A 14115-nucleotide genomic window follows, 5' to 3' on the forward strand; every position below is an offset into this window, starting at 1 on the left:
CCTTCGTGATGATGGATGATATACAAGTCAACATGCAGTTCCAATCCATGTATACTCAACAGGAAGCTTCTTATTAATCAAGATAGCGTTGCCCAAGTATTTAACTTATACTAAAAAATATATACATTTAAAAGCTACACCATTAGGCTATTTTGCAACCTAATCCCCGTTCAAATTGAGACACTTATCATTATGTGACACGTTTTTCGATTCCAGCTTTGTAGAAATCTCCCACCTGAGATCTTAACCACTGATTAACACAAGCGTGAAGTTCAGCGCCACTATCGAAGCATTGCGTTGCGAGCCAGGTTTTCATTGCTTGAAAGAGATGACAGTCACTTGGTGCCAGATCTGGGCTATGAGGCAGATGATCAAACATTTCCCAATCAAAATCATCCAAAACTTTTGTATGATTGGCTGTATGGGGACGTACATTGCCGTAGAAAAACAAAACTTTTGAGTTAAATTTTCCCCTACGCTTGCATACTGAAGATTGTTTTGACACCAAGATGGCGGCTGTAACTCCACCCACTCCTGCACGATTCAATAACGCCTGTTACTTTCTGGATAGCCTCGTATTTAGATTTAGAATTCCAATTAAATATTTCATTTCATATTTATTACAAATTGAAATCTATATCTTAAAAATACATATAATAACAAGTTTACCTTATGACAGAGTAAGATCCAGGTAGTCTCTGTAATAGCCTCTTACTTTTATTTGTTCTATGTTTTATGAGCTGCTAATCAGTTATTTAAACAAGTAACAAAATATTTGACAAAAATAACTTTATAAATGAGTTAATTAAATTTAATGGTTTTTAGAAATGTACAAAGTTACATACTGAGTAAGACTGTGATATCTTCCATGTGACGATTAAGCTGATGATGATGCAGTCACATAGATACATGTCCTGAGCAGACACTTTTTTATTGAGCTGAACGAATGTAGATAAGTTATCTAGTTTTACATACTTTCCAATGCTCAGTTACTATAATCATATATAAATAATAACTGTTATAGTAAGCAATTGTTATCTTCTATTTGGAGTGATAATTATAGTATATTCAAGGATTACTGAATTTTTCATGCAGATTGAGACTGTCCATGTCTCCGGTTATAAAAATTGTACTATATCATGAATATGTGTTATTTCATCTAATTATAGAATTCTCAAACATTTGATTGTTTTTATTTACTTACTCTAAATACAGGAAATCAGAAATAAAATCATAACACAGTTAAAAAATGTGACTTGTATTTATTTTAAAATAAATACATTACAACATTATAAAATAACTAAAATATCGTTTAGTGACTAATTAAACATAACTGAATGTAAATAAACAATGTAAGTAAATACTATTTATATTTTTTACTTTTAATGTTTTTATTATGAAAAAAGTATTGAAGAACTGAAAATTCTAGATGTTATTAATTTATTTGACACTAACGTTTCCCTCAACTCATTTACTATACATAACAATACAAAAACAACCATTGTGGACATATTGAATTGACTATAACAACTCTTAAATAATTATTAGAAATTAACACTGTCAATGTTTGTTGTAATGCTACATATCCTAATAATAATAATGAAATTTAATATATTTTATTTTAGGATTAAAAATAGAGTAGTCAGATATAAATAAAACCCTCAAAAATGCAAATTCACTATTTATTATAACTTTTAAATAATTGTTAGTAATTAACACTCTGACAATGTTTGTTGTATGCTACAAATCATTATGATAGTACAATTTTATATACTTTATTTTAGGATAAAAAAATCAAATATAAATAACTCTCAAAACTGCAATTAAAATGAGACCCATGCCAAAATCAACTCTTAAAAATAATGCTACGGGAAACATATTTTTAAAAACTCAACCAAGTTTTTTTATATTTTGAAATATTTATAACTTTATTTAAAGAAGTACTAATTCAATATAGTCTTTATCAAAACCAAGTTGGTAAAAATAGAATAGGATGTACTAAATATTTTGACTCTGTGCATCTAAGGTACAAGAATGACTCAACAATTTGGAATATTATGTAAATTAAATACAATTGTTCAGTGATTGGAAACATAATAATCTTAAATTTTTATATTCAAACAAAGAAACAAAAATATACAAAACCAAACTAAATACCTTATCTACCACAGCTTAACCTTCAGGCCTACACAAAATGTATGAGGCTTTGTCAATTCCAAGTATGCCCCGTAGTATCTCAAGTTACGAAAACACATGCTAATGCACTAAATGCTTATTGTATACATTAAATAATAGTGTGTTCCAGTAAAACATTAAATACATCTGAAACAATTTTTAACTGATTTCTAACAAAAAATTGCAAAAGCAGCAATTATTGAACACAGGATGTTTTCATACAGGCCAATGAAACTGGTTTTTAAATCACTTAATTACCATTTATTATAAACTATTTGATTTCTTTGTTGATGCATTAACAAAATGACTACTTCTTATTAACTGTATGTACTTTCAAACATTTGCAAGAATCTGAAAATGGTTGTGTTCTCACTAGATATAATTTTGAGAAAAAACATAGGTAGAAATACACACACAAAAACAAAAACATTGGAATAATTATGGAAATACAAACGGCATTAAAAAACTTAATATAAGACGACAATTATGTATAACTCTAATTAAAACTGTTCTGAATCAAACAATAATGCTAAAAACATCTCTGGTTAGTGCAACATTCAGTTTGATCATTACTTTCCTTGGATGCCAATATCATGAGTTTTTCATTGATTAAGATGTTGATTAATATAAAAGTATGAATATTAATTGTCTTTATAGCCACAACTTAAACAAGTTAAAATTTCATAGCGATGTGTAGTTGATTTTCTTCTACATTAGTGGGAACTTTGTAACAAAAGCATATTTTGAAACATTCACCAGATTAGTTATTCGTAAATAAATGCGTTACGTTGTCACGTTGGAAATGTGTTTGTGATAAAGATACAGTACAACCCGGTTAACCGAAACGGTTTCATGAATGGTAATATGTATGTAAATAACTGAGCGAAATAGTCTATATTCAACAGTAGAATATTGAACAAGCCCTCCACTTCTGGGTAGAAGAGTGTGTGTGTGCTTGACGCACCGTTCTAGTGACAGGGGTCCTCCCATACAAACAGCCGCTGCGCTATGCTGAACAAGCGCCCGTCACGCACTGGTCAATTCAAGCCGCCGCTATTGGTCATCTTTAATGCTCATGCCACCATTCTCAAAGTATAATTTACAGAAATTGTTTGTACATAAACCATTTCCCCCATGCACCCATTATAATAGGTTATTTTAAGATGTAATTAGGTTAACTGAAAAATTGGTTATCCAAAATAGCTAGCCCTCCCCCATTATTCGGTTAACCAGGATTTTATTACTATATATAGTTGAATATCTTTCTAAGTATACAATTTCAGATTTATCTGACTTTAACGAACATGACAGTGACAAATAATAAGTGTTGATATATCATTAGACAATATACCCAGGTCAAGAGGAGTATTTATTACTGACACCATGCTCTCAGAACTCTCAGGATTATGGCCATAATAAGAAATACAAAATATATAATATAAAACTGTTTCTACTACCTAGTAGGATATAAAGTGATCGGTATTAAGAATGATGGATGACCAATTAAACAAATGATTAAAAAACTATAAATAACTTAAAAGCACAATGCCTCTTTACTAACTGCATAAATACAAAAAATAAACTTTACTGAGGGGTTATCTGACTTGTAGTTTTTACAAACAAAAATTTGGACAGGTTGTGGTGATGGACTTTCATTAGTATTACAATACAGTATTTCGAGCATAATTATTAGCCGCCATAGTACAACAACAATTTGTCAATTGGAATTTCATAATTATGAAATGGTACTTTTAAATAGCTCATAAAGTAGACATTTTGAATATAAGTACTACCATAATTGAATCAGTAATTAAAAAAGTATTACCTGTTTTACAGAAAAAAAATAGTATACATAGTATACAAGTCAAATATTTAAGACTGGCAAACATATCTTGATTGAAATATTACACTGAACAACAGAAATGATACAGAATATCCACAATGAAAGTATTGTTGGGGCTAAACAAGCAGTGAGAAGGTTAACTCCCCTGAAAAACGATCTTGTGTCAGTTCTTAAAAATTAACTGTTCAATAATTTACACTCAATGAAAATACTTTAAATAGTCTCCACAGTGAGTTTAAAGTCCCTGATTTGAACCAGCAATGGTCTGTCGCCATGTGGCACTGAACGGAACTTTCAGGATTATTATCTTTGTGTTGGGTAGCAAGGCGGTCAGCACTTTGTGCAGCTTAGGCAGTTGCAGCACATCCACCTGCGTCACTGCTCCCTCCTTGGGCTTCTTACCATCGACGATGGCAGGCTTCAGGATCGGAATACTGTCTCCTCCAGATTTCTTCTGTGGATTTTGAGTGGGGCTCTTTGCTGATGTGTTCTTCTGGCCCATCTCCCACTGGTCGATAAACAGATCCGTGACTCTCAACAACTCTAGTGTTAATCCCCAAACAAAGTGGTTCAGCGTTTTGCTCAGTTTGCTTACACCCTCCATCACCAGGTGGTTGGTAGTTGCTGACTGGAACATGAAAACCAATGTGTAAACTTCTTTGACACCACAAGATGAAGATCACAATTCAGTTTTTAAATATTTATACATATATGGTGGACATATTAAAATTGATTCAACTATTTATTTTCCAAACTATTTTACACCAGAGGACAGTATAGTTTCGAGAAAGGATGAAAATCATTAGGGAAATATTTCAGCATTTAGGGATGTGAAGTCTGAATTTTTAAGTACACAATACAAATCTTGAGATATTTTTAATGAAGCCTAACTATTGAAACACATTAGTAAATCGTTTATATATTAATAATCAGATTTTAGTCAATCTATTGGAGGATAATCATTTATAACCAAAATACATTACTTTCTGCATCAGCTCGAGTATGTAAAATAGTAATTACTAATCTTGCACAAAATTATCCAAAAAAGGAAAGTAATTAATTATAGTAGAATTTACATACTCAATAAGAATTTTTGATCATTTGTATCATGAATAGTAAATGATGGTTAATAGAAGATCTTGACTGTTAAGAATAACCTTTACGAAAGGTTATTACAGGTAATTAATGCTAACCTCATATAATTATTATGTTCAGGAATTAATATTAGTGAAATTATTCATCAAATAAGAGACTCTAATCCAAAGTGGGGATTTAGTTGTAGAGCTGTCCCTGATAACTGTAAAGCTATAAAATATTACTCTGAATGTAAAGAGTGGTACCACAAAGATTGTGTAGGTATAAATGTTTCTCGCTATAATAATACTCTTATAGATGAAATTAAAACACTAAATAGGACAAATACTGTTTATAGAATGATGTAGGAATCCAGAGAACCTATGATGAAGCCCAGAAACAAAGAAACATATGTTAACGAATTATGTTTAATTAAAGAATAAAAGATAGTAAGCCTAAGGCTAGGACCTAAACTGCCTGAACTCTTGAGACTGACAAGCAACAAATGTTAACGATAAGGGTTGTTATCAATATAGATGAGACTGGATAATTCACATACCTGTACATACAAGAAAACCAGGAAGGAGCCAATGCTAACAGCGAGCAGTTATTAATTAGGCTTAAAACTTAAATAGTAGGGATATATTGTAATAAAAAAAATCCTTTTATTAATGTTCATGTTTTTAACATTTTGCTTTTCTTCAACAGATTTTATATAGATGAGTGGAGGAAGACTGGGTTAAAACTTGTAAAGAAAGCCTCAGGATTGTTTTATTAACAACAAAACCATTACTCACCTTAACAATCTACATATGTGATGTTTGTGAGACCGGTTTTTATTTAAATTAAATCATCTTCAATCACGAGGGGCATAAAGGAAGACCTATGTTACATTCTTTATCACCCGTTCTGGTTCATTTAAAATGACAAGACATTGTCACATACATACAACACACATATAAGTATCTACAATTTTTACAAAACAAATAAAATAAAACCTATTTGATATTTCATGGTGGTCTATCCCAACCTTAAACAAGAGACTCACTCTATTTGGAGTTTGGACGTCAAATGGAGCATTATTTATTTTCATGTAGCTCTTTGGAGGTGAAAAAATTATAATTGATATTTGATAAATTTCATGAAGGTGTCATACTGCTTTATTACGTTATCAGGATATTTGTGGGTTCTGTTTTAATTGCTTTATACATATGAACTTGTTCTAAGATATTGAGAATTCTTCTTTTGAGTGGGTGTTTAATTATGTCTATGTCTTCTTTCATATTCTTGTATTTATGGTTTTCACTGATTAAATGTTCAGAAGATGTTCTTTGTGACTGAAAATGATTGAATTTAAATCGAAACCACAAATAAAGATTGTTACCTCTTTTAGGACGAGCAAGTTATGTATATACCCCAAGACCAACTGTATTATTCAATAGAAGAGTTCTTATAAAGGGCATTTCAAAACTCTTTGTGCTATATTTTGAATATTGATGTATACTTAATTGAATTCTATCTCTTTTACTCTACTTCTAAACTTTAAGTTTAGAAGTAGAGTAAGTAAATAAGGAAATTCTCAATATCTGTGTCATTTTATTCCATGCTCCAATTGGCTAGTATTGCTGTTTTCTTTCAGTTCCTTACCCTTTCAAGGCTCTCTCCTATGTGTTAAATTTTTAATTTGTATTTATATTTGTAAAGTTTATAATGACAAGCTTATATTATATTTGTTAAATGTGACTATTACTATAATTTGTTACCTGTGTTACATAGGTGGGAATCATGAGCAGTATTTTGATGTTTGAACATCGAGCCAAGGATACCTCAAATCCAGCCTTGACATCAAAATTTATAAGCTCTAGCTGTATCAGAGACGGTAACTGACTGATGGTCCGTAGGATGGCATCTGTAGGGCAGTCCTGTTGTCCCTGTACAGTACATTCAACTTATAAAATCCAATTATATCAATTGTTAAAATTATTTTTGTACAAAATCATGTTTTTCATCTGAACTTTTACCCGTTGGGTAAATTATTCAAATTTAAACTTATAAAAAAATAAGTCAGATATTTCATATAAAAAAATACAGTAAATTGAACTCAAGATCTCATCACAATATTTGGCAACAAAACAATTTTATCATTCTCCATACAGCCCCAAGATATAGTAGTTGCTGTTAACTCAAGTCACAAACTCAATAACGAGAATATACAATAGGTAAACTCAGGATGCAAACTTCTATAACAAAAGTATAAAAAAGGTCGTTGTTCAATATTATAAACATGTGGACTTTCACAAATAAGTAAAATTGTTACAAAATCTGATTGTTTTGTTTATATATCAAAACAGAACTTACCTTTTGATGCTGGACATTTTTGGCAAAATATATTCTAGAAATACTGGCTATTTACTGATAAACTGACTACAAATCCCAGCACTATTTTTCCAGTTTTACAGGCATTTTATAAAAAAATATTTTTTTTATTTTCAACCCTTTTCAAGATTAAAATTTTTGTATTCAGAATTAAATATTCAATTATACAATAACCGTGATACATATAAGGGCTATTCCCAAAGTAACCACCATTACTGGTAGTAGTGGGGTAGTGCTCTCTAGCACACTCGCAAGCGTGGCAGGTCAGTTGGCATCCAGCCATGGCAGTTGGAAGTTGTACAAGCGCTCTTTCATTTTCTATAAATTTTAGCAAAATGTGTGCAGCAATTGAGTTTTCTGACAAATGTGAAGTGTGTCATGTAAATAGGGAATTATGCCAAACTCTATATGAAAAGAGTGTACGTGAATGGGTTCATTAATTGTTTAAAAGTGGTCGAATAAACAATCACAACAAAAAAAGGAATAGCAGTCTATCGGTGGTGAGTGGTGAATTTGTTGGAACGATGAATTAAACAGTTAGAGAAGATCAATGTTCACAATCTCTGAGCTTTTGCATTCATTTTCACAAATTTCCAGGAATAGTTCGTTTGGTTCTCAGCAATTTGATGACTAGAACTCAAAAGATGCTGTCACTGGCTCGCTAAAGGCACAGATGGCAGAAATCTTTGAAGAAGGCATGTCTAAGTCAATCAAAAGTGATGTGATTAAATCTAAGTTACAATTATTTATAAAAAATAGAAGAAATATGCAGTTTTCCTATTAACCCTTCGTACGCGTTAAGCGGTATATATCGCCGATCGTAATTTCCCCGTAGCGCGCTAAGCGGTAAAATTCGCAGTATCTCTTAACAACGTATTATAAACATTTCAGTTCCACAAAATGCCGTCAGAATGTGCATGACCGCCTGTGCGCGCACTCGGCCTGCCGTCTCTACGCTCGGAGGGGGTAAACTCGCTCGTGAAAACAACAGCTGAACGTGCATTGTTTGTTTAATAACCTAACAGTGGAAAGACTCACTTTATGAAAAAAAGGGAAAAAGGAACAGCTAGGTGCGTCGTGTGTTTGAAGAAAGGACTGAGGAAAGAAACCATTTATCTTTGCAAGACAATAAATGCCAAGCCTGCTGTCCATTCGGATGACTGTTTTGAAGTCTACCACAGTCAAGCTCAATTCTAACTGTACAATTTTCTAACTGTTTTGTGCCTTCTAATTTAATTTTTAACAGTGTACAAAATCCAAATTATTTGGTTTTAAACTAATATGTATCAAGTCTTAAAAAATTTAATTAAAAAAAATTGAAATTACTTGAAAACTTTTATTATGTATTTATGTAAATAATAAAAATAATTTTTTAACATAACATGTGTTTTTATATATTATTTAACCAATATGTTCAATAAAAAAATAAACTTTAGAAAAAATAAAAAATTAATTAAGCGTAACAGTAGCTTTTTTTACTGATTATTTGGTGTACCAAGGGTTAAAACATTGTATATTATAAAATGTGTTTATCTGATTAGATATTTTTCAATAACCAAATGGAGATACTTTTGGAATAGCTCCATTTTTTAATTCTTGATGTACATTATACTAAAAATTATATGCTTAAAAACATTAGTTCAAACATTTTATTACTTTTTATTTATGTTAGGTAAATATACTTATAAGCTAGCTTAATACAAATGTGTAATTAAAAGAAATCAACCACACCAGATTCCATTAATTCATCTCAGTAAATAAATAAAACATGGGATTTTAAAAATTTATATTTCATACCTTCTCGAGGCGAAGCCGTTTGAGTTTAGTGAGCTGTGAGAAGCCCTGTATCACCTGTGTCTCTGTCACATTGATCATTTCCCCCAGCTCTAGAGACTCCAGCTGAGTCATCTTGCCTACCACCTCCAGTACATCTGACATGTTCTTGACCACGGTCAGTGACTGCAACAATCAATTCATTTTCTTGTGTATTTCTGGGCAAAATAACTTGAATTTATACAAAATATAATACTAACTACCCTTTACGTTTCAAGGATTGGAATATATCATTTACTTCAGGTGACAAAAAATCTTAATCCAGGAGCAATCGCACTTATATCACACTTAAAAAAACCGGTTGCCAATATGACCCATAACATAAAAAATTAAAATAATGAATTGTTCTTATTTAATTATTAACAGAAACTTGTTTATTTTGTATCTATACAATAGAATTGCATTCATTTTGAGTACAAATTTTATTTATTTTAAATTTCCTTAAAGATATTGACAAATACATTACAAATTATAGCATCTTGCATTATCTATTTTTTATATTCTGTATTCATAACCTGTAATAAAACATTTCAGTTTCAATGATCATATTTGATTTATAAAATATGTTTAAAAATTTGAAAAAAATAAACAGACGGAATATCTTTAGTTAACGTTCCTGTCAACATCATAAAAAAACTTTAAAATAGCCTGAAAAATATTGAGTAAAATTTGTTAATTAAACATTTGTAGTAACACATTTATAAATTTAACAAAATGTAGTATTTTATAAATATAGAATGTTAAAAATTTAAAGCTGTAAAAAATATCACCATCTCGAAGAATTCTGTGTTCATCTAACAGCATTCGTTTTTTGGGTCTACAGTAAGCACTTGTTTAGTTCTTCATCATTTGACTCAGTTGATATTGATTGTTAACTCAATAACATTGACACTCATAATATCAATTAAAACCATACATAGTTAAAAATTAATAAAAAAATTTATTTGATGAGAATCAACAATTTACTAATGAAAATGGTTATTATGTGTCTGGTTGGCCCGCATGACTCTTTCCTGGAGAACAGCTCCACTTAAATAAAACAAAAACTATACATACTTGTGGAGGGAGGTGAGACAAGTATAAGGAAGACCGAAACTTATCAATATGTAGTACAGTTAGGGACACTTATGTGGTAATGAACTCGCCTAAATCGTAGTTAACAATGGAACAAGGTAATAAAAATAATAGATTTTTCTTTAGTCTTTCACTATTTCCGGTATATACAGATGTTTTTCAGTGCCCTCGTTCTGTACAGTGGCATGGTTGGCACTGGCTCCAAACACTCTGTACCTTCAGATATATATGCTTGATTTTGTCAGTTGTTATTCAACTTGTTCTGTTGTTAACTATGACTTCGGTGAGTTCCCCACACATTGATAAGTTTTTTATTTTTATTTCTTTAATCTTTATTGTTTAAGACATTTTGACCTGATGAACATGACATGAATTCCTCTTAGTGATACATAAGATACACACTTATAAACATAACTCTTATATCTTTACTCCAAAGATCAGTCACAAGAATTTGTTAGTGTTGTGCAAGGTCCTGTTTTTGGTAGTATTAGACTTGGTACTAGAATAGCGTTGTGGAATCATGTACTTTTAACCTTTAGTGTGATATAATATTATTATTTACAATAAGAAACATATAGTGGTTTGTATTAATTTTAAAGTAAAAACTATCTCTTTTTCTACAGAATGTACTCATATAATTTTAACATTATGTAACTCATAAGTGTAAATAGATTATACTTGACGTATCACTGAGAAGTACGTAAGTTACAGGAAACAACTAAAATCGGAACTTAAAATGTAAGATGATGATAGATCATACACTTTAGTATTGGAATTATTAACAGTCTGGTTGAAACAAAAAGAGTAAAATATACATTTTGTATAAAAAATTACTCACCAGGTGCTTTAATTTAGTGAGATTCATAAGTACGGAAGCATCTTCGACCTCTAATCCTCCTTGACCTTTGAGCTTCAATTCTGTCAAATTTGCACAATTTCCTAGGTTTTTCAAACTAATTACACTGCTCCTGAAACATAATAAAAGCCACAGGATTAATGTTGAGCCAACACTAGGTGAGCAGAACAAATACATTGGCCTATTGCATATAATATTAAAATTAATTACTATAATATTAAAGATATTAAAATAATTTGCTTAGTTTTAACACATTGACTACGGCAGGTGTATCTAACTACAAGGGGAATGGTCTGGTAACGGCACAGAGGCTTGAGAAAACACCATGAGGGACTGGCAGGAACAATGGCTGCTAAAGAGCAGAGGATGTTGGGACGACCAGGCTGTTTAAATGGAGATAAGAGAGAATGGGTGGAGCGACAACATGGGGAGATAAACTTCTACCTGACCCAGTTCCTCACTGCCCATGGCAACTCTCAAGCACAAAGGTAAGATGGGCAAGTTTAAAATCTCGAACTGTCTCTACAGGAAAGCAGGGCGTGATGATGCCATCCACATGTTCTTCTGCAGACGGTAGGAAAATGAAAGAAAAGGACTCGAGATTACCATAGGCCTACTCTCACTGGACACCATTGTTCTGAAAATGGTATCTGACAGACAGACTTGGAATACTGTCTCTGTCTATGTAGAGGGAATGCTGAAAAATCAAGAAATTACAAGAAAGGTAAATTACAGCTCCGGTGTTGCCCAACTGACGGCCTGATACTGTAGGACCCCTCTCTTTGCTTAAGTAAACACCCACTTAAAGTGATGTAGAAAGCAGTCCCGAGGGGGAGTGATACCTGGGCCAAAGGGTTTTTAGCGGTTGGAGTCCCACTCACCAGCGGAATCCGCTGACGATGTATTAGCATTTTCCCCATCGTCATAAAAAAAGCTGCTATCCTGAGTTCTAAAATCAGTGAATGTAGGTTGCGTCAAGCCCTCTTATTGAGTTGTTGGAAGTTGGAGACCCTAACTAGTCCTCAAAATACATTTAAAATAATTATTGTTAAATAATTGTTTTGTTTTCAATTATGCTTTCTACATTACAAAAGGCACGTTCCAAGAGGCGTTACAGCCTGACGGGTGCTGGGCGTCATGAACTAGGTGTATGAATACTGGCTGTCAAAGAGTAGCCTATCTCTACAGTTGCATTCATCTTTATGTATGTAGCATCATATTATTATCTTCAAGAGATCATGCTTATTACTTAGAAAAGATGTATTATTAAAATATCATGTTTCAAAATTTTAATTAAACAAATGAGTGACAAGCGGATAACTAATTGGTTCAGGTACCATAAAATTGCAATTGAAAAGTGAGAAAAAAAATACTAACCTAATAAAAACATTGATCAGGACTGACAGCTTTTCTAAGCTTTTGATAAAGTCGACAAAAGTGTAGAAATACACTTGTTTCATTAATAAAACAGTGTCAAAGATAGTGACTCAGATAATAAAAACAGAGATGAGAAAACAAGTCTCGTTGGATCGGGTGATTTAACACTGAGTTATGATAACAAACTTAATTTCAATACAGTTCGGAATGGGGATTACAAAACTGAAATGTGAGGTTAGAAAATCCCTAGGAACCCATGGTACAGTCTTCCATGGTGAACTCAACACAATACAGGAATGAGTCTCAATAATCCTAGAGAAGATGAAGGGAGCCACAATCAATATATTGTCAGACAGCGAAACAGCTCTTAAAGCTCTAAGTTCTTATACCTTAGTCGAAGACTGTGCCGGAATGCATGATCACATTGAAAAGGCTGGCAATGGACAATCATGTAAACATTGCACGAGTCCCAGATCATGTTGGTAAAGAACGAGAAGACTGACAAGGTCGAAAATGAGCAAGATATTTTCAGGGTTCACACTTGCCATTTCTTTAGGTAGCATGATAATCTTCCCAAAGTGGCTGAACCTTTTACGAGAGGCTGTTTTGAATGAGCAAAGAATATGTGCTACTGTTTTTGTTCCCTCGTCACAAAGGCAGCATATGTTGCTCTCAGTTCTTCCTGTCTTATTCTGATGATATTTGAGGTCACAACATCCATTGAGGAGGCCTGCCAAGCACCTTAGGTCCTCCTTGCTGAGAGAGTACTCGCTTGGTTCTTTTTCACAAGTACCTGATGAACAGTTCTGCTTGCCTGTTGCCTGATATATTTTTCCAGACCTTGGTCTTGTTATTATCTCCCCACTACCTGTTTTCCATCATTAGCTTTTAGATATATCAAGAAACAGCACTTGGTCTAAATATTTCTGGAAGAATAGCTTTATCCTTGTCAGTCTTCTTGTTCCTTCAGCAAACAGCCAAAATAAACCAAAATTAGTCGCAGTGATGAGCGGGTAGCAGTGCCCAATGACCCCTCTTTATAATTATAATAAAAAAGTGAAAATTTACAATCAGATGATTTAGTTTCACAAAATAATTAACAAATATTACTGTAAGTGATGACCCCATTAAATGGTAAATAATTGATGCTCTAATCAATATGTGATTTTAAAAAAAAAGATCAAATAGAACAAAAATTGTGATTTTTTTATTCTACAAGGGATTTTGCAATAAAATAACATATTTTAATTAAAATATATCATCTAGAAAATTATTAAATAGAGAGCAATTATATCAAGAGATTACTTAGTCTCCTGAATAAGTACAGGTTTTGTTCTTTGTGGTTTCTGCAGATTGTTTGGATCTCAATAAATGTTCCGAATAAGCTAGTGAAGAGGGTATTTTGGACTAGAAAAACATACGAGTAATAGACCAAACCTTCCTTGTAAAACACATACATACATTTGGTAATTTGGGTTCAGGTAAAACATCATACTGTCTTCAGTTA

At 32.1% G+C, this 14115-nt stretch overlaps 1 protein-coding gene across 4 annotated transcripts in view; it reads right to left on the minus strand.

Annotated features, from left to right (window-relative positions):
* Positions 1-1242: 1242 nt before the first annotated feature.
* Positions 1243-14115, minus strand: part of LOC124357693 — a 136848-nt gene continuing 123975 nt past the window's right edge. For all 4 annotated transcript variants that reach the window (XM_046809686.1, XM_046809689.1, XM_046809687.1 and 1 more), the window contains 4 exons: positions 11214-11343; positions 9266-9427; positions 6856-7023; positions 1243-4646 (listed from right to left, as the gene is read on the minus strand). In XM_046809686.1, the coding sequence (XP_046665642.1) occupies positions 4254-4646; positions 6856-7023; positions 9266-9427; positions 11214-11343 (853 nt within the window). In that variant the 3' untranslated portion in view covers positions 1243-4253. The remainder of the gene's footprint in view (positions 4647-6855; positions 7024-9265; positions 9428-11213; positions 11344-14115) is intronic.

This window comes from Homalodisca vitripennis, chromosome 3 (genome assembly GCF_021130785.1).
Source record: "Homalodisca vitripennis isolate AUS2020 chromosome 3, UT_GWSS_2.1, whole genome shotgun sequence".
Lineage (NCBI taxonomy): Eukaryota > Metazoa > Arthropoda > Insecta > Hemiptera > Cicadellidae > Homalodisca > Homalodisca vitripennis.